At 40.3% G+C, this 21,738-nt stretch overlaps 1 protein-coding gene across 10 annotated transcripts in view; it reads right to left on the bottom strand.

Moving 5' to 3' along the window:
• The window catches only part of MYO5A (myosin VA), a 193,418-nt gene that overhangs the window by 100,795 nt on the left and 70,885 nt on the right, over window positions 1–21,738 (bottom strand). For all 10 annotated transcript variants that reach the window (XM_019533553.1, XM_019533557.1, XM_019533559.1 and 7 more), the window contains exon 4: window positions 15,882–16,026. In XM_019533553.1, the coding sequence (XP_019389098.1) occupies window positions 15,882–16,026 (145 nt within the window). The remainder of the gene's footprint in view (window positions 1–15,881; window positions 16,027–21,738) is intronic.

Raw genomic sequence — 21,738 nt, 5'->3', positions numbered from 1 at the left:
TACTCCTCCTTGGTCTCTGCCCCAAGCTTCCACTGCCAGTATGCTTTTTTCTTTGCCCTCAGGCCAGCCTGGATATCCGCACTCAGCCATGAAGGTTTCTTGGACCCTTTTCCTGCCCTCCTGCGCAGAGGAATTGAGTCCTGCTGCGCCCCAAGGATAGCCTCCTTGAGAAAGGACCACCTTTCCTAGACCCCCATACTAGCTACCCCCTGGGCTCCAACTGCTTCCCTGACTACTGCCCTGAGCACATCGAAGTTGGCTTTCCTAAAGTCAAGCATTTGTGCTGTGCTAGTTACCCTCCCCACCTTTCTCTGAATAGCAAACTGGATCATTTCATGATCACTGTCCCCTAGCCTCCCTTGTACTAGCACATCCCGCACCAGGTTGTCCCGAGAGGCTAACACCAGATCCAGTATGGCATTTTCTCTAGTGGGGACAAGTACCTCCTGCATGAGTCTATAGAAATCTGAAACTGATTTGCATATTCAATCCATGTTTTAAATTATCAAAGATTTTTTGAAAACTCTCAAAGGAGGGAACCTGTGACTCAGAGAACATTTGGGATAAATTCTTTGACATTAATGGGAATTATGTGTGTGCAATGTGAGTCATCATGCCCGTCAGTGATGTGTCCAGCCTGCAGCTGAGTTACAGCAATAGGAAAGCCAATCCAAAAGAATCACTTTGAAAAACAAAGCAGTGAAGACAATTTTTTAAAAAATCCAATAAATGTCAATTTTGGAGCCCCAGCACATCTGAAATCTTGCTCAAAGCTGTTAGTTTCAGTGAGAGCACTATCATTATGATTAAACAGAAAGCAACATTAACACAGTTCAAGTCAAACTCAATTTCAAAAACTGCACGTTCACAAATGTAGGTACCATATGCCATTATCATGATATACTTCAAAAGAAGTCTGGATTCTATTACTTGCAATTACTAATCTATCAGTGCCCTCACTTAAATGAGGGGCAAGCTCTATGACAGCACATACATACAACAGAAATACCAGATCAGATTCTATTCTACCTCTTAGATGAATATGTGGCCAATACTTGCTGCTTTTTGTGACTCATTCATAAGGGTCAGATGACAGTGACCCACCTGGATTTTTGGGACTTAAACAGAGGGGACCAGAATTACATTTAGGTACCTGTCTATGCCCCACCAATGAGTGAAATAGAAGCCCACTGTTCAATAACTCGAGCATCTGTAACCATGTTTATACACCTTCTTATTCTCTCACATGCATGTATAATCCAATTTATTCAACTGATTAGCTAAGAATCAGCTATGCTCCATGAGGCTGTTCTAGCAAGCTTTGCTTCTGTGGAGTATAGAAACTCTAGCCATGCAAGCTCCCAAACTGATATGATAAAGTAAATCAAGTTTATACAATGCCTTCAAGATCATAAGCACTGGGTATGCTGCTGCTGCTAATTCCATTACTGATTGAGTTGTTTCTTATTTATTTGATGTCCCTGAAGGTCCCTTCCAGCCCTGATTATTTGTTATTTGATATTTTCTCAGACTGATGTATGGGGACTGAGGTAGTTCATTCACCAGGTGTACCCTCAATGGACCAAGTCCATCCTTGTTGTAAGTTGACTGACTGCAGTGTCAAGCAAAGGGCTTTGAAAAGAAAAGCCATTTATTGATGTTTAACATGACTATGAAACTGATTTACTAATTAGGTAAAAATCTCCTTCAAATCTAGTATCTTCAAATTCTTGTACAACTATAGCCTAAGCCCTAATGAAAGTATTTTACTAACAACTTTCTGGCTTACACAGTAAATGTTGATTTAAGTTCACTTCTTGAAATAAAATAGCTGTTGGGGAAAGGAAAAGGAAAACTTTCCCTTTTCTTTGAAAATCCAATGCCTTTCCCACAGAACAAGATGGCAGGAGATTTCCAGTGGTTAGTTAGTGTCATCAGTATCAAGTAAAGAGTTCCTCATAATATTTATTTTTTTCTGACCTTTACAAAAAGCAACATAGTTAATTTACAGAAGAAAATTTTAAAGATTGTCTCAATGTAGTTTTCCTTAAATGGCAAGAATACTGCACAAAAGACACTGCCTAAAACAAAGGCACTATGGAGAGAGACGTTCTTAGTTTTTGAATATGGCATGTCCATCATCTTGTTACTAATAAAATCCCCCAAATGAGCAGGTCTTTCAAAAGACAGTGACTCAGTGCTTGACTTGTATTCAAAAGAACTAGATGGAATTTTTATCCTTATATTTTGGGGGTTACCCTCTAATAAAACTATTTTCTGGATTAAATCTAAGGACCTTACTGAATAATAGCAGAGAAAACTGTACAGAAAAAGGTTCTCATACTTTTCTATATTTGGTTTTACAAAAATGTTCCAATATCATATTTAAAATAAATAAATAAAAGAGCCTTATTAAAAGCATATTGCATCTATAGGGAGTTGGGGCCTCATACAATGTTCACAGTACCACACTATTTTTTACTGATGAAAAAGAGTAGAGAGAGCAGATACACATAGGGATGAAGTTAAAAATAGGAAAAATGAGAATAAAACAGACATGTAAATAAGACAAGTCCATGGTGGAAAATGTTAAGTTGGCAAGGTAGCATCAATGCATTATTGAAGAATAACAGTAACAAGTTGCTTATAATCTGATCAGCAAATTTTCAGAATTCATGAAATAGCATCTTGGAATGCAAGCCTTTCACTAAAGACCTAATCCAATGCTCATTTGAGTTACAGAGAGTATTTCCCATGTACTGGTGCAGAAGTGTGTGGTCTAATCTGGACAATTATTCCTTCCATATTAAAAGACCGCTACAAGGATTAATTAGCTGATATTTGTATAAAGCCTGGATTGCATGATTACACAAATAATCATGTAAATACAGTATTATTATTGAAGATTAAATTGTTTGAGATTATTCCTTAGTACGTACTACTTCCCTTTACAAGTCCTGACAAAAGTGCCACTCCTATGGAGCTAACATTTCCACAGCTTGGTCTATTCTTGACTACACCATCTCTACCCCGTATGCTTTTTTGACTGTCCAGCTCCATGCCCTGACCTGAAATACTCTTCCCTAAACAGAAAGAATGATGATTATAAAAACTCTCCTATTGAGACACAAATGTGACTGCAGCTTGAGTCATGACAACAGTCTACATTGTTAGTAGAGTTATTTTTTTCTAAAATAATTTATGGATAATAAGCGTGAAATTCAAGCCAGAGAAAACACTTTAACAGTGTTTACAAAATTTTATATTTCTAGTGCAACATGCATTTAATTCTCCTACTGTATCAATATTTTACACTCATATCTCCTTTTGCTGTTGGAGAAAAACATGGTCTCTTAGTATAGAACTAGGAGCTAAGTCCTTTGTACAAAGCCCAGCACTAATACTGGCATAGTGTGCGGTTGACCAATTACATCCTTTCTGCCTCTGTTGCTCTTTTTTTAAAATGGGCATAATTATACTTGCTTATCTTAGAGGGGTATGCCAGGATTAGTTAGCAAATGGCTGTAATGTGCTTAAAAACAAAGACTTGTGGACATACAAGACCCTTGACATAGCATAATATAGACATATAAAATAAATGAGAGGTCTACTTTCTTTATCAAGGAAAAAGCCAAACATTGGCTTGGGTGAAAAACAATGAAATTACTCACACAGCTGACCACACTCTCAGAACTAACTCAGAGCAGGACAGCTTGGCCTACTGAACTGAACACTGCACTGGAAGTTGTGACCTTAGTCTTTGCTCCACTTCTTCCAGGGGCCTGCAGTGTGACACTGGGCAAGCCACTTTCCTCCTCCATGCCTCTGTTTCTATATCTAAATTGGGGATAACAATATTGACTTTCCAGCAAAGCAGCTAGAGATCTGCAACGAAAACCGCTGTTTTAGATATTATAATTCATAACTGCAGATTTTATGCTTCAGAAACAAACATGCTGAAAATTCAACTATATTTTTCACTCTTGAGGATAAAGTTCCCCAATGTTATTAACACTCCATGGCACTATGCAAAAAGCAACTTGGTAAAAGCTTTAGAGAACAGACTTGAAAACAGCAGTTACATTTTTTAACAAACAAGATGCATAGTTTATAGTTTTAACTGCTCCTAGGAGATAAAGCTCTAAAGTGCAGAAATGCCAAAAGATAAAATGATAAGGAATTAATTGAGATTTCTCCGGACACTTACAAATGGAGAAGACTGAGGTTACCACTGACTACAAAATCATGACAGACTATACAATGGAGGGGTACAAAGATAAGCCAGCACAATAAAACTGATTTCTCTAGGGATTAGTCTGAGGTCATGGCTGCAATAGTCTGCTAAAGCTTAGTGCACAGCTACGAGCAGGACACTGCATATGAATTTTGTGTCCAGAACTCTGCTGAAAGGGAGAGTGAACTAGGTAAGACCAGGGTTTTTTCCACTGTTCCTCTTCCACTTGCAGCCTCCAGCATTTAGGGTCTAGGAAGTTCTAATCCAGAGGCTGTAGCCCTAACTTCTAAGATCAATAGCTACTGATGGACATTTGTCCCAAGACTTCGTTCACTCTTTTTGAATCAGGCTAAACTGTCAGTCTCTACAACATCGGACAAAACCCAGTTTCATACTTTAATCATACAGTACATACTTTTGTACTGTGTACAAAAACTTCCTTTTGTCAGTTTTAAACTCACTACCTCCTAGTTTCATTTTGTGACCCTTAGTTCTGCTGTTATGAGAGACAATTAAATAATAAATCCCTATTTACTTTCTCTTCACCATTTAATATTTTGTAAACTCTTATCATAACACCCTCAAATGTTTCTTTTCTAAACCGAATAGGCCTACTGTCTATAGTCTCTCCTCATAGGGAAGCCCTTCCATAACAGAAATCACCCTTGTTCTACTCTGTACCTTCTCTAGTTCCTTTCTGAAATGTATGGACCAAAGCTGGGCACAGTATTCAAAGTGTGGATACACCATGGATTTATAAAAGGGCATAATGATACTTTCCATTTTCTTTACAATTCCCTTATTAATCCCTACATTTTGTTTGCCTGTTTGACAGCTGCTAAACACCGAGCTGATGTTTTATCAAAAGGTCCATGCTGACTTCCAGATCTCTTTCTTGTGTGGTAACAGCTAATTGGGTATTTTTGCCCAGGGTATTGCAGGGTATTTTTGCCCAGGTACATCATTATACACCAGGGGCAGGCAAAATACTGCCTGCAGGCCAGATCTGACCTGCCAACTGATGGGATGTGGGCAATTGATTTGATCCGGCCCACGGCTGCCTCCACAGTGCTCTGCATGGGGCTGAGCCTAGCCTGCAGCAGCCCATACCTTGCTCCAGGCTGTGCCTGCCAGTCTGGCCCTTCCAGTGGAGCTACTTCCGGTACAGCTGCAGCCACTTTTAGTCTCCAGTGGCTCCTCCTCCTGCTGCGCCACTCCTGGCCAGGAGGAAACTTTGGTCAGGCCCCAGCTCATGGAGCTCTGACTCTAGCTCCCAGCTGCCTGTCACCCACTCTACCCACCCAGCATGGCAGAGTAGGTGGAAGGCAGCTGGGAGCTGGAGCCAGAGCCCCACACACTGAGGCAGGAGACACCTGGCTGAAGCTTCCCAGATGGCAGGTCTTCAGGGACCAACCTACTTAAAAGATTTTTTTATTATTACCTTTTATATCTCTAACAAGTTTCTCAAATTCTTTTTTGGCTTCTCTTGCTATGGTTTTCCATTTGATTTTCTAGTGTTTGTGCTCAAAATTTTTACCTCATTAGCATTTACCTTCTATCTGTTGAAAGAAGCCTTTTTTTTTCTATTTATTGCCTCTGCAACATTAAATCATGCTTGCTTTCTTGTGGTCTACTTTTCATTTGTTTTTGATTTGCAGTATGCATTTGCTATGTGCCTCCAATATGGAGTTCTGCATAAATAGTTTCCATGTTGCTTGAAAGTTCCTCACCTGCTTAGGAGCCCCTTCTAACTTCAGTCCAACTAGCTTCCTCATTCTGGTGTAGTCTCCCTGTTCAGAGGTAAACTTAAAGGCCAATGTGATGGATTTTCTTCTCATCTCCCCTCCTACGTGGATGTCAAAGCCAATAGCACTACTGCAGAGAGGTTCAGTCATACTTACCTTTGCACCCCTGTGCATTGTTTAGGACTAGGTCAAGAATGGCCCTTTTCATGTAGGTTCCAGGACCAGTTGTTCCAGAAAGCAGTCTTTTCTAATATGAAGATGCTTGATCTTTGCACCCCCACTAGAGGGTACATTGACCCAGTCTATTTGTGGATAATTATTATAAACATCCATTGTTGTTGTGTTTTCTGCTTTTGCTGCCTCTCAACTTCCTTAGCATTTCTAGCTTGCCTCTGCTGCTCTGGTCTGGGGGTTGACAGTATATCCCCAGACATACTTTTTTGTATTAAAATACAGAATTTGTATCCACAGAGATTCTATGGTACCTTATCAGTTGAAAAATCTACCCTATTTGATTCGATGCAGTATTTGATTTAAAGTGCCACTACCCCATTAGTTCAAGCTATTCTATTATTTCTGTATAGTTTGTTTCCTGGTATTGCAGCATCCCATTAATTTTCCTCATTCCACCATGTTTCTGAGGTACCTATTATGTCAATATTGTTATTTACTGTTAAGCATTCAAGCTCTTACATCTCAGATCTTAGACTTCTGCCATTGGTATGAAAGTACTTATATTTTTTCCTGTTGCCTGGTTGGCTACTTGTGTGATATTTTACTCAGTAAATCTATTAGTTTATACTGGCCTTCTCTGCATTTCACCTGAGCACTCCCCTCCGTTTCTTATTCCCATTGTTTATGGTTTCACCTCCATAGGATGAGTCAATCTGAACTGTGTGCTGTTCTGCACCTGTTGGTTTTCCCCCAGTTTTCCGTTTAAAAGCTGTTCTACCACCTCTTTAAAGTTGTGTGTCAGCAATTTGGTACCATTTTGGTTCAAGTGGAGACCATCCCTCCTGTACAAGTTCTCACTGTTCCTCATTCAGTTCCTAATGGATCTAAACCTCTCTTCTACCACCTTAGCCACACATTGAGATTTGAGCTCTACTTGTCTGCCTGGCCCTGAAGTGTGGGACAGGATGCATATAAGAGAATGCTGCCATAGAGGTACTAGACTTCAATCTCCTACCTAGCAACCTAAATTTAGCTCCCCGAACCTCTCTGCTACCCTTAGCTTTGTCATTGCTACATGCCTCCAATATGGAGTTCTGCATAAACAGTTTCCATGTTGCTTGAAAGTTCCTCACCTGCTTAGGAGCCCATTCTAACTTCTGTCCAACTAGCTTCCTCATTTTGGTGTAGTCTCCTTGTTTAGAGGTAAACTTAAAGGCTGATGGCTAAGACCACTACCAACAGCTACTTCCTAACACTCTGTAGCAGCACATCTACACATCTCATGAGCTCCAGTATCTTTGCGCCCAGCAGGCAAGTCACCATGAGAACATCACAAACCCACCTATGTGCCTAATAATCGAATTGCCCATTACCACCACCTGCCTCCTCCTTACTTGTGGGGTCCCTTCCCTTAGAGAAGTACCCTCAGTGCAACATGACACTGTGACATCAGCTAGAAGGTGGGACCCATTTAAAGGGACCATTTTCCGCATTCCTTCCCAGCTTGATGCCCTCCATCCCTCAAACTCTTTTCCCCCTCCACAATATGGGAAGGGAGACAACGGAGGTGGGACTGCCCTACAATGTCCCAAAAGCCTCATCTGTGAACTTTTCTGCCTCCCTTCACTGCTCCAGTTCTGCAACCCTAGCCCTGTTAGAACATATTTGTTCTCTGAGAGCCAGGAGGCTCTTTGCAACAGCTGCACACATAAGAAACCAGCTCCTTGGGCAGGTAATCAGACAGGCTATGCTCAGTACAATAAACTAGCCCCCACCCAGCTGCTAGACTTCTACCTGCATTTTTTAAAGCATTAAAACTTAGCCTGCTCTTTTAAGAAGGTTTTTGTTTATGGGTTCCCTTAGACTAGACACTTTGAACATACAAACTGACCTGTTAACCTTACTCTGCCCTAACTGCAGCTAAATATAAAGGACTTATGCTCAGTTTTACCTATTTTAGCAAAATATCTAGGTTAGTTACTCTAAACAAACAACTTCCTTAAAGGCTCCCATTTAAAGAGAGGGGCAGCAAAGTGACCTTTGACCTGACTTGCAAACTGTTCCTACCTTCCCGCAACTAAATCTGTCTGCACATAGTCTTGGCTGTACTCAAACTAAGCAGAAGCCTTACGCTTGTTGTAGGGAATCTGTTAAATATGTATACCCAAATTATGTACTTAGATGGTCTCTACTATTAAAACTTTTCATAATTTTAATATCTTTATTCTCAGAAAAGAAAGCCATACAAGGTAGGGAAATGTCATTATCTATGTTTTTCAGATGGGAAACGAAGGTACAGAGAAACTATGCAATTTCCTAAAGTTACACATGACGTTTCTGAAAAAAAAGAGTACTGAACCATGGACTCACTCCCATGCCGCAATCCTCCTGGTCCTCCTCCTCCTCCTCCCCCTTCAGTCCATGAGGTTCTACAACTTGATCCCCCTAAGCAGGGATACACCTGCATATTCTTTTCTTTACATTACAAATGAGCATGATGAAGGTATGCTTTTCTAATATACTGCTCTCTCTCCACTGCTACACTTACCCGCTATGATCCTTCAATGAAATACTCTGAAAGTGTGACCTTCTGAGCTACAGTTGAATTTTGCAGACCGGTCTATGAAACTATTGTGGCACATACGGATGACCTGATTTGGCAGAGTCTCTTGTAAAGGTCAAATATGTTGCATTTTATAGAATCTTTTTCATTGTATAATGCTGTTTCCAACTGTTATTTCCAACTGAAGCTCTTTTGGAGGCTTCTGCTAGGGAACTAACAGATAGCAGCCAAATTATTCTACCTAATTTTGAAAACGTCCTCAACAATATCTCGTTGTTCTGTATCAAGATAAGAATGGACCAGAACATCAAGAGAGTATTACATATATAGCATTCTCTTGTTACACTGAACAAGGAAAAATACATATAAAAAGTAACAGTGTAAATTAAAACTTCTACATACTTTATTACACTGATGACTGGAATCTGAAAACAATAAGTCTTGCAAATTGAAAATAGTGAAGACATTTCTGGTAACTAACATAGTCAACACCTACTCTTTTTTCACATCATACAATTAAAATTGAGGCTTTGTAATCAATGCAGATAAAAGGGAGAGGAGAGGAGTTGTGCCTACTTGTTAGTTAGTGTCTTGCTATTGTTACTAAACTTTTCAAATTTTTATTTATTTTACTTATTTTACTAGAATACTCTGCAAGTTAGGAATACCAGAAGACCAAAAATATATAAACACCCCACCCCCAGCCTGAGCCATTATTCCCTAGAAGTCTTGCTAGCATGGACAAGTATATCATTTGCAATCAAAAAAGTAAGATGTTTGCCATTTCATGTCACAGTTAGCAAAGTTATTTTTTTACCAGGGAAAAGCTGTGAAATCTGGTAACAGGGCGTTACCAGTGGGGAAGTGCTGACTTTTAGAAAGATCAGCACTGGAGTTCCAAAGAGTTCAGAACACACAGATGTGGCAAGGAGAGATATGCTTCCAGGACAAAGATGAGTATTTCAACAGTTATTTACTTCCTTTTCAGTTGTTCTTCTGCTTTGAACGCTGTCCAAAATCTGTTTAAACTTGCTCAAATGGAACAAGTGGCATATGAGATATAAGAATGAAAGGAGGAGAGAGACAGAAAGAAAGGCAGGCAGACACACACACATGTGACTTGGCAATAGTTTCTAGATAGAAATAGAAAGATAAAGCTCATGAGAAAATTCATGCCTACTGTCTCACATGAAGTCAACAATATAAGGACTTATACAACTCTTATTCAAATGAGTAATATATTCACGCATATATTCACAAGAGCAATGCCATCAAATTAATTTCAATTCATCCAAGTCATGCCGTCTTGTTCAACAATAAAATCCCTGAGTGGAATCCCAGACTTCACAGGAATACGTCTGTGTGAGAAATCCTGTGCTGAGATGCCCCACCATCACCTGGTCAATACAGTGGAGTTTATCCCTAATGAAAAAGCTCTCATGGCCCATCCTAGTAATCGAGTCATCGAAGCTATGATACCATGTCTCAGCACCACTTTTTTTAACGCTCCCTTCTCCTGTCCACTTCCCTCCCCTCAATCCAAAACTCATCAACAGTGTATTAATAAGATTTCTTCTGGCCACAGCTACCTCCAGGATGCTGTGCATAAGGCTTTTGGAGCTAGAAGGAGCTGTGTACTCTCCCCTGCCAGCTTACTCCTCTCTCAGATATGCAAAAACAGTTCCACTAGATAAGTCATACAGGAAGGAATGGGATTTCACACTGGCAACTGAACCCCCTTTCTACATGGAAGTAAGGGAAGACAGGGTCCAAAACTCCGTGTATATAAACAAAAGGAGATGGTGTAATCTATCCCAAAGAAATTACTTGTGAACAAGTCTTCACAGGATTTGAACCTCCACATTGTATAGCAATCCAAAAAAATGTGTCAACCATTCCACTGGCTTGATCTGACTGAATGGCAAACATTAGATTTCATTAAAAAAAATGAAACAAAAAAACCACAAGCTTCTGGTCCTCTGCCTGAGTCTGATTACAGCCCAAAATGAAAACTTCACTAGCCAGTAATTCTACTAAATTTTTAACACTGAAGTTTAATGACATTGAGGTACTGGATGTGATAATAAAGTACCTAACAAACAATAATTAATTCTTGACTAAACATGCCTTGATTTTTCCCATTATTTAGGATTGCTTATGTTCTTTGTTAAATGTATGCAGTTCCCAATGAAGCCAGGATTGAGCCTTCTGAGTGCTGTAATACTACTATTCAACACTGATTTAGCACCTTCTATTTTCAGAGCACTGTACCAACATTATATTTATAATTAATGTTCACCAACTGCTGTCATCAAAACTTCGTAGTTCCATGAAATCATAGAGAAATCATCCACTTATGGCCAACTATCTGGAAGTATATTTTCTCATGTATCTTCTATGGGAAAGGAGGGAATAATCAAGCTGGAAAAGCAAATCCTAAGAATCAAAATATAATTATAAAGCAAGATGTAAGGTATACAAATTAAGAGGCGTCAACTGATCCTTCAAGAATAAGAGAATCATCACTGGTTATGCTAGAGTCTATTTAAATATAGCATCAGGAAGTATTAAAGATGATGAAAAATGCAACCTAACAAAAGTATACAAACAGTAGCTACCCTAACAGTAAGATTATTGCCCCAAATTTAGCAGATTTATGAATTAAACAATCAAATCTCAAAGGAAATGCTGCACAACTTAAACTGGGATTTCTAAACATCCAACAGTTGAATTGCAAGTCTGAATATATATTGTGAATTTTAGCCTTGTTAACTAAGGAATGAAAAGTGAAGTGAGATTAAAGCAATAATGACCCAGAGAAAAAAAAAAAAGAAGACAATATGCACCGTTACTAGAAAATACAGCATTAAGTGACTACAGAATTGGAAACAAAGTGAGAAATTAGAAGGGACTGAATAGGTTTCGTAGATTTCATAGACATTAGGGCTGGAAGGGACCTTGCAAGATCATCGAGTCCTGCTCCCTGCCCCAGGGGCAGGAAGTCAGCAGGGATCATAGGATCCCAGCAAGATAAACATCCAGATACCTTTTGAAGGCACTCAAGAGTAGGTGCTTGAACCACCTCCGGCGGCAATCTATTCCAAAACTTGGGGGCTTGGACAGTAAAGAAGTTCTTCCTTATGTCCAGCCTGAAATGGTCATGGAGGAGCTTGTGACCGTTTGACCTTGTCACCCTTGGGGCACTCTGGTGAACAGACATTCCCCCAGATCCTGGTGAGCACCCCGATGAACTTACATATGGCCACCAGATCATCCCTGAGCCTGTGCTTTTCCAGGCTGAAGAGTTCCATAGCTCTCAGCCTCTGTTCATAAGGTCCGTCTTCCTGACCTCTGACCATGCGCATGGCTCTCCTATGCACCCTCTCAAGCTTCACCACATCCTTTTTGATTTGTGGAGCCCAAAACTGGACGGAGTACTCCAGCTGTGGCTTCACCAAGGCTGAGTACAACAGGAGGATGACATTCTGGGATTTACTTGAGAAGCATCTGTGGATGCAAGCAAGCATTTTGCTTGCTTAACTAGAAGCAGTATCATATTGCAGGCTCATGTTCATCTTGTGGTCAATCATGACCCCCAAATCCCTTTCATCCATTGTGCTAGCCAGCAAAGCACTGCTAAGCCTATAAGGATGCTGCAGGTTTTTCTTCCCAAGGTGGAAAACCTTGCATTTTTCAGTGTTAAACACCATCATGTTCTCATCCGGCCATTTCCTGAGCCTGTCAATGTCAGCCTGGATCACCCTCCTGTCTTCAGGTGTGGCTACTTTACCCTAGTTTGGTGTCATTGGCAAACCTGGCCAGTCCGCTTCTGATGCCAACATCTACATCATTAATGAAGATGTTAAATAGTACAGGCCCAAGGACAGAGCCCTGGGGAACCCCACCAGTCACAGGACACCACAACAATTGACTTTCGTCAACCACCACCCTCCGGGTCCTACCACAGAACCAATTCCCCAGCTAGCAGTTCGCGGTGTGGCCGAGGCCGCAGTTAGCCAGTTTTACTAAGAGGTGATCTTGGGATACCAGATCAAAGGCTTTTTTAAAGTCCAGAAATATGACATCAATCTCTTCTCCTTTGTCCAGGTGATAGGTCACCTGGTCATAGAAGGAAATGAGATTGGTCAAGCAAGAACTACCCACAACAAACCCATGCTGGCTGTCCCGCAGGATGTTGCCATCGGCCAGCCTGTTAAGAATGGCTTCTTTGATAATCTTTTTGAAGACCGTCCCCAGGATAGAGGTCAGGTTGATGGGCCTATAGTTTGCTGAATCCACTTTCCTCCCTTTTTTAAAGATAGGCACGACATTGACCTTCTTCCAATCATTGGGGTCTTCATCAGAGCACCAGGAGTTCTTGAAGATCTGTGCCAGTGGCTGGGCTATGATGCTAGCCAACTCCTGGAGTACCCTGGGGTGTAAACTGTCAGGGCTGTCTGACTTGAAGGTGTCCAGCTTCTCAAGGTGTTCTTTCACGAGGTTAACATTGATGGAGGGTAAGGAATCTCCCTCACCTGGGCCTCCCTGTCCTGTAATGGGCAGGGGCGTACCATGGGACTGAAGAAAGACTGATGCAGTGTACCCATTTAGCAAGTTGGCTTTTTCCTGGGCACTGGTCATCAGTTGTCCCATCTGGTTTAGCAGGGGTCCAGTGTTGCCCTTGCTTTTCCTCTGGCACCCCACATATCTGACTTTTTGTTGTCCTTGATACTTGTAGCTAGTCAGAGTTCCATTGCAGCCTTGGCTTTCCTGTTTTGCTCCCTGCAGGTCCGGACCAGTGTAGAAGTTCATCAAGGATTTGCAGGCAAATGGCACAAAAGAGAGTACATGTATAAAATGAAAACAACTGCATAACTACTTCAGTGTAGGGACATTCTACCTAGTTGTATGTTTTTATATATATCAAAATTTCGGGGTACTAAGACAATATCTCAAATGAAAATAAAACAGATCTGATTAATAATAGCTTTTTGAAAAAAAAAAGCAGAAATAGTTTTAAAAGTTAAATATAGGTTGGCTAATCTATCTTAAATATTCAGCTTTGAGAAGAATAAAGGCTCAGTCTCAAGCTGGTTCATATCTCTATACGAAACAGTTTCAAGAGATGCTTAAATGTTACTTTTCATTTATTTAAAAAGAAAGCACTACTTACAGTTATTCAATAATTTGGAGCTACTAAAAGCACTGGTTTACACGCTAAAGTTCAGGCTAAAGACTGGAGTCTGGTGATCTAGTTTATAGTTCTCACTCTACCACAGAATTATGGGGTGACCTTCAGCAAGTTATGTAATGTTATCTGCCTCCATTCCCCATTTTTAATAAAGGTGTTTGGTCAAGCGTTCCTGTTCCAAGCCTTGCAGCCCACTGATCTAGTGTGGTCAAAGCACACTATTTTTTGTAGACAACAACACAAAAGGGCTAGACATGAGTGGGCACTAGTCCAGAGTGGCTCAAGCTCAAGACTTTGCATCTGTAAGAAAGTGACTGCACAAAAGGTGTTACAATTTCTGTAAATCAATGAGATCCCTGATAGAAGGAGCTATAATATGCAGATACGATTCCCCCTTTTTTAAGGCATTTTTCATACCACATGATACACGAAGCTCCTTAACAGATGACTAGTAATTGAAATACATAGCATCTATGCTCCATCCACCTTCTAAAAATCTAGACTTTGGGTATTTTGCAGATATTGGCAGCCCATTAATATGACACATGGACACAAGGTGCATTACTCCTTTGAAATGGGTCTACTATATGATTAACATATGAACTGATCATTCTACAGGGTATGCATCAAAGACACAAGCTGGCTAGACTTCACTTCATTCTAACTCTCTTACACATTCTTAATAGAGTATGTTGCCAGCTAAGAGATGATCAGCTGAAAACTTTCATCCCAGTACTGAACGATTGCCACATCACAATGAATTCATCAGCAGACAATCTTTTGCTTAACAAGCTGGTTTACCTGAAGGATGGCTAAATTAACAACTTCTATCACTAACAATAGAGCTCTTGGATCCACTTTATTAACTGGAGAAGCACACAAACTAAACTAAAAGCAACTATCCAAACTGAGAGTGACTATACAAAAATCAGGAAGGTTTCAAATGTTTCTCAGACAGGCATGTCTTCGGGGGGGGAAGGCTTCATTTCAGTGGCCAGTTTTTGCTTGGTTAAAGAATTAGTTTTCAGAAAACACTTAAAGGGAATTTGAGCATTTGTACACATGCATGTGCTGCAGTGCTGGGTGCTTTTTAAAGTGCCTGGCGCTGCAGCGCATGCATTAGTATAAATGGCGAAATGTGTGTCAGCACTGAGAAAGTGACGGTAGTGTGCTCTGGAACTAAAACACAAAGGTGTTCTTGTTCAGGAATGCACTGCTGCCATTTTCTGCATGGTGTTGTGCATTTCGTCATTCATACAAGTGCATGCAATGCAGCGCCAGCTGCGTCAGCTCATGTGCTCTGCAAACTCCGTTAATCAAGTCTGCTCTGATGCGCTGGATTTCCAGCGTGTTGGAGCAGACAAAGGTCCATGTATATATGCTCAAAGAATTTACTCTTCTCTAACTGAAGCACAATTAAATCATTCTGATCCAATATCTGTTCTCTTCAGACACATTCTGTGAAACTGGTCCTTTTGCCCTTCAAAATACAAATCAAAGTTTTGTCTACCTCTGCCTTTAATAAAAGATGACACTGGGAGAATCTTTCCGTTATCATTACCCTATGTGCATATATATGCACAAACATAACCCATGTGAAATAGCTGCATTCTAAAAGTCACACTTTGTTTAAAAAGGGCTACTGTTCAAAAACAGCTCTATATTTCACTGATCAGACTGAGATAATGTAGCTCCATACAGATCCGCTCTAATTTGTTTAATTTTAGGCCTAATTCTGAATAGGTCCATGGGTCCTTCCCATTACCTATCCAAAGACAATTATCTTCAAGGCATAAAAAACAGCTTTATTGTTTGCTAATGTAATAGGGTTTGTTGACATTTAATATACACTGGATTAATGAGAGAACTTCTAAAACGTCTGAAAAAATATGAAGAGAAAATGTGTTCATTAACTGGAAATTTAAGACTTCTAGGATGAAACAATGAATTAAAAGGCTCTGTTGCCCCACAAACCTGGCCATCTGTTTATATGCTTCTTCAGCTACAGCAAAAATGTGTGGATCCATATCCCCCATATTTTGACCACTGTAGGCATTGATGATATCTTCGCCATATATAGGCAGCTGCTCATAAGGATTTATGGCTACCAAGACGATACCTACAAGGGAAATGATACAAACCAAGTTAACAATAGCTAAGTGAAAAAAAAGCAAAAACACTTTCAAAAGCCAAGCATAGGTTGTTTAATCTATCTTAAATATTTGGCTTGAAGAAAAATATAGGCTCAATCAGAAGCTCACTCAAGTCCATGGAAGCATGCAAGGCAAGACATTTACTCCTCTTCCCTTTTCAAAGTTTTGGGTTTAAAGAATGAAAGGTTAATCAGGTTTAGTGCGAACCCACTCAGTGCTGACAGGTGATAAAATAGCCAGCTGTGCTTAGCAACAGAATAATCAGCAGTGACTACACTGACTAGCCCTGGAATAGGCAACCCCCAGGGCAGGTGTCAGAGCAGGGCACGGGAAGGCATTTTGCTTGGCACATATGCCCCATGGAGAATGGTGGGGAAGAGGCCAGGGCTGCACTATCACAACAAAGATTGGGCCCCTCATAGTTCTCCCACTGTCCACCCCTGGCACACCAACATCTTACAAGTCAAATTTACAGGTGTTTTTGGCACTCTGCCCAAAAATGCTGCTGATCCATGGAGTAGTCTTTTATTACAGATCCCAGGCCCCTGAGATCTGCTGAATTACAACTACTCTGGTAACAAAAAGGCTCTCAAATATAACAGGGCCAACTTCAGCCATAAAGCTTCACTGATGGTCATAATGGCATAAGGCAGAGGTCAGCAACATTTCTGGGCAGAATGCCAAAAAACACCCACAACCTCAACTTGTAAGATGCTGGTGTGCCAACAGTGGATGGCAGGAGAGCTGTGAGGGGCCCTGCCTCTTCCCTGCCATCCACTCCAAGGTGCACATGCCCACCATGGAGCTTGGGCTGCTCACAGCAGGCAACAGGGAGGCTGCAAGCAACCGCAACAGTGGTGGGTACATGCACGTCTCAAGGTGTACAGCAGGCAAGGGGCTGGGGCTCAGCTACCACAACAAGGATTGGGCCCCCTCAGGCCTCCCCTGCCATCCACCCCAAGGCGCACATGCCTAGCAAAATTCTTGTGTACTGCACTCTGGCAGGCATTACCAGAGTGTTACTTACCTGTGGCAAAAGCCATATCACATATTTGCATATGATATTACTGCACCATATGCCAATAATAAAAACTTTAGTACAAAACTTTTTAATCAATAGTGGCCTGATTTTAAATTGTAACATCCTAAAAGTGCTCAAAAATAAATGGAGACATATTTTATACGACTGACATCTTGTGTAAAATCACAGATGGACACCAGAAGTTAGACTTGTAAAAAGTGCCGTAAGATCAGTTTAACATTCACAGAAAAACATACTTAACTCCTTACATTTTCTATTTCTTCTATCCCTTTTTTCCATGCTCCCTCTTTATCTAAATGGACCTGCCTTTATACCACAATCAACCACATTTGAGTGCCCCTTCTAGTTCATCCTGTTCTTTTTAAATTGCATCCTAATCCAGTCTGTAACACTGGATAAAATAAGAACTCAGGCACATTTCTGTCTGTCCCTGGAGTAAGGTCCAAAAGATTGCTGGTTACATTCTTCATCATGAATAGGGAGGATTTTTGCACCCAGAGGGGCAGTTTGAGCAAAGGCTGACAGTAGCTTTCCATCCTGTAGTCCTGTTAATGTACAGGGAGGGCTTATTTGTTCCAGTTCTAGAGAAAAACCACTGCTTGCTGCCACCATGACAGAGCCTGGTACAGAAGTAGCGGCTATGAAGGAAAAAAGAACCCATCATGATTTTAAATGAAATGGCTTTAAAGTGCAATGCTAATCTCTCAGAATCAGTGAGGCATCATTCAATGAAAGGCAGCTTGGGCAAGGAAGTCTTTATCTAGACCCACCCCACATCTTCCCTCACATCAGAGATGCTTATAAAGCATTCCGTTTTGTATGCAGATTTTTCTACTCTTACTTCCTCTACACTGTTTCCACGTTAAGCCATCATCCAGGTAAAGAAATTAAATTAGATAGGCCCAAGTATTACAATTAGGATATGAAAATTCTTTCACGGAAAAGCAAAGAAAAGGCACCTGAAATCTGGGCCTGCTACTAAAGTGGCCTTCCACTTCTGTAAGTAACTAAATTCTATTATTTATTTATTTACAGATGAGGCACACAGCAAACCAATGACAACCCATCTTTCAAAAAAGATCTCAAAGTTTCTTAACCAATCTCATCAGATGCACTACCAGTTATAGACCTAATCTAGACATACTTATCTATCTAACCTGTGATACAAACAGCTCAGTGTTTTTCCATCAGCCATGACAACTGGGATGACTCAGAAATCTGAAGTTAGAGTCTTGATACTGTTAAAAATATATGCCAGGCTCTACTGCTTTAATGAAAAACTAAAAAGGGGAAAAAGAAATGAACCCTGCAACTGGCTGGTTCAAGGAATTTGTGTGAGCCAGTTTCAAACAGCTAGCTATTAAAAATATGAGCAGGTGATAGAGTTGCAAGCTCTGATCCACATTACGGATGCAACAAACAAAACAGTCCTAGCTTGAGAAGCACAAAAATGGAGATCACAAGTGATGTTATAGATCAGTAGGAAGTGCAGTGCCAGAGCTGGACAACTGCTAGAAATTTGGAAGTAGCTAATGTGCCACAAATCAAAAGTAATGTGCATTTGCAGATCTTTGGGGAAAAGTATGCACAATGCCTGTCTGCATAATCCTGGACTTCCTTAGAAAACCAAATTCAATCCAACAAAATTAAAAGTAAATAAAACTACAGTTAAGATGGTTCCATTAAAAAAAAAAAAGATTGGGAGCAACCTCAGATACCATTAATGCTGGAATAGGTCTGATGCAGTCCACTGTAAAAAGGGGGTGTCAACTGTTGGCTTCCTACTGGAGCACCTCCAGGAAACACTTCTCAAAACTGCCACAGGTGTTTGTCACGTGTTCGGGAGCTTTTTGAGATCTCTTACAGACTACAAGAAAACCCAGTAATCCCCCATTTCTCTCTATATGGTGTTGCAATGGCACAGATCTGGCATGCATCTTAAACATTTAATTGATTATTGCTGTATACTACAATCATGAAATCTGTAACACCGTATTGGATTTCATTTAAGTTGCCCAAATTAAAGTCCTTTCAAACCATGAGTTTAGAGTTTTCATTGTAAGGAATGTGATTACAGATCAGGAACAGACAAGAATAATTCTTTGTGGCCTGGAGTATACCAGATACCTTCTCCCCTTGGTTTCAGACTTCACTTGGATAACTCAGGGCTTGCTACAGGGTAGTATTTCAGAATAAAGCAGGATGTACAAAGCTATTCTGCTCTAAACTCTCCCTGTGGACATTCTTAGGGGCATGTTTCTGTGGATCAATTACAGTGCCAGACAGCACCCCGAGATGCACCACACACATGACTTCCTGACCTTGAAGTAGCAAAGCCACAGAATTTATTGGTATACATGCACACTGCACTAAGTTTGCTACACTACTTCCACAAGTTAGAGTGGGAGTGAGTATAGCACCGCCTGGGATTGTAATATACTTCTGATCTGTAATGAGAGTGCCTCTCTGTAGTGGACCTTATTACCAAGGCAAACACATAAAGGTGCTCTTAAATGTAGACTCTGTGGAAGTTAGAGCAGATAGCTAGGTTGTAGAGCTCCCACACTATCTTGTTCTCCCTTAATTTCTCTGAAAGCGTAAGAGTGATGTTGTAGCTCCGATGAGACCTGATGAAAAATGTCTTGTGTTTGAAAGTTTGTCTAACTCTGTCTCAACTATACAGTTGGTCTGATAAAAGATATCACCCTAAGAAATGAATTTCCTTGTGTAAAGAAGCCCTAAGAGTAAATAAAGCATTTGGCGCTGATCAATGTTGGTACATAATCTCTTTAAACCACCTAGACTTGCATATCCAGTCACACAAGCACTACAAACTTCAAGGCATGCACTACAAACTTCAAGGCATTTGTACAAACTTCAAGACATGTCCTTCCCCTTTAGGCTCTGCTGACAAAAACGACCTCAGGAAGTGAAAGCAAACATCCACATGACAAGAACCTGGCACAGTACATTCATTTACTTCAATACAGGTTTTTAAAACAAATAATATCCATCAAGGATACATCTCAGAAGTTAAGAAAGAATGATACTATTTCTATACAGTGCTTAAACTAATTTATAAAATACCATAGCAGGAATATAATTTTATATTATATGTTGCCAGTTTAAAAATAATTTCTGTTGAACATTTTTGTTTTAATTTCTTAAACTGTACTAGATTTTTTTCCTTAAGAAATATCAGGACCATTCCAAAATTGATGTATTTTTGTCTTGCTCTCTCTTTTTATTACACTGAATTAGGCTCCTCAGTTGCTATTCTTATCATTCTTCCTGTACATACTAAAAAAGGGCACCTATGATTTAATTTTAGGAAAGGGGGAAGGATCAACAATCTATGGACAGCTAAATATTCATCTAAATTTAGGCTTGTTGTAAAAGAAACATCATGCAACAGTTTATTTATCAGATAGAAAAGCAAAAGCCTTCACTATAGTTCAACACAACTACCAGAAAGTTGTTAATGTAAGTGATCCAGTTTTCCCTTCAAATCTGCATAATTTTTGTGTGCAGTGATAAACATTTAAAGAAATAACAAAGAACAAAGCAGAACTGGAAATGACCTCTGGTCTCAGCTTGCTACTGACTTATCAAGCTTTTTTAAAATTTTAAATTAAAAGATACTTTTATTTTTTATTTTGTATAAAGAAGCATCTGTCCACAGCCTTATGTTTTATAGTCAGCTCGGCCTGGTCAGTAAATGAAACACCCACGTCAGTTAAACTTTTTATTATGCACTGGCACAGGGGGGTTGGGGGGGGGGGGGGGGCAACCTTTTTGGCAGTCACGCTACAAATTAACTCCACACATTCACTGGGTGTCACTTTGATCCTCCTCCCCTGCCTGATCAGCTGCTCTGCTTTCTGCTTCTTGCTTCCTGCCTGGTGTCCCTACCCAATCTGCTGCTTTATCTGCCACTGTGCTTATGCCCCTCCCAATACCTGCTGCAAGGAAGCTTCCTATGCTGCTTATAGCACAGATGCCACAGGCTGGCGACCCCTGCACTAGCATGAGATGTGAAATACCACAATCTAGGAAAGCAATTAAAAGGAATATAGAATTGTTTGCACTAAAATGTTATGCTAAAAGTTAGCAGCATGTTTTTAATAAATAACAAGATTTAAAAAACACTCCGGCAAACAAACAAGCCCTCCTGTGTGACATACAAATTTTGAATCCAATGTTTTCTTAAAGTTTATCACTCAGCTAAATGTTGCAGTTACAATGAAGTCATCACTGCTGTAATGAATTCTGCCAATATTGGCTGACTGGAAAAACTATGGCCAGTTTTGCTTTTGGAGTTGCAGGATCACAGATCTGCACTGCACTGTTAATATCTTTCTACGACTAACAAAGACTATGAACAGACAAACCCTAGCACAAATGCTATTACAACCTCAGTCCTGCTATTCCAGTGAATGGAGACCCTAAAGAGACAAGAAAATGGAAAGGAAATTGCTTCAATGCAATCACAAATACACAGCTTGTAAAGAATTAGTCTAGAAGACCAAAAAGTATTATCCTTATCAGATTAGCCTTCTGCATTCCCAGAGACTCGGTGACATTCTTCTCTCTAGCTATGTTTAGCTAAGAATGGCTAGGGAACCAGTGATCAATG

Source organism: Crocodylus porosus, unplaced genomic scaffold (genome assembly GCF_001723895.1).
Source record: "Crocodylus porosus isolate Cpor-Errol unplaced genomic scaffold, CroPor_comp1, whole genome shotgun sequence".
Lineage (NCBI taxonomy): Eukaryota > Metazoa > Chordata > Crocodylia > Crocodylidae > Crocodylus > Crocodylus porosus.
The sequence above is the reverse complement of the archived record's forward strand: the minus strand, read 5'-3'. Positions and strand labels throughout refer to the sequence as shown.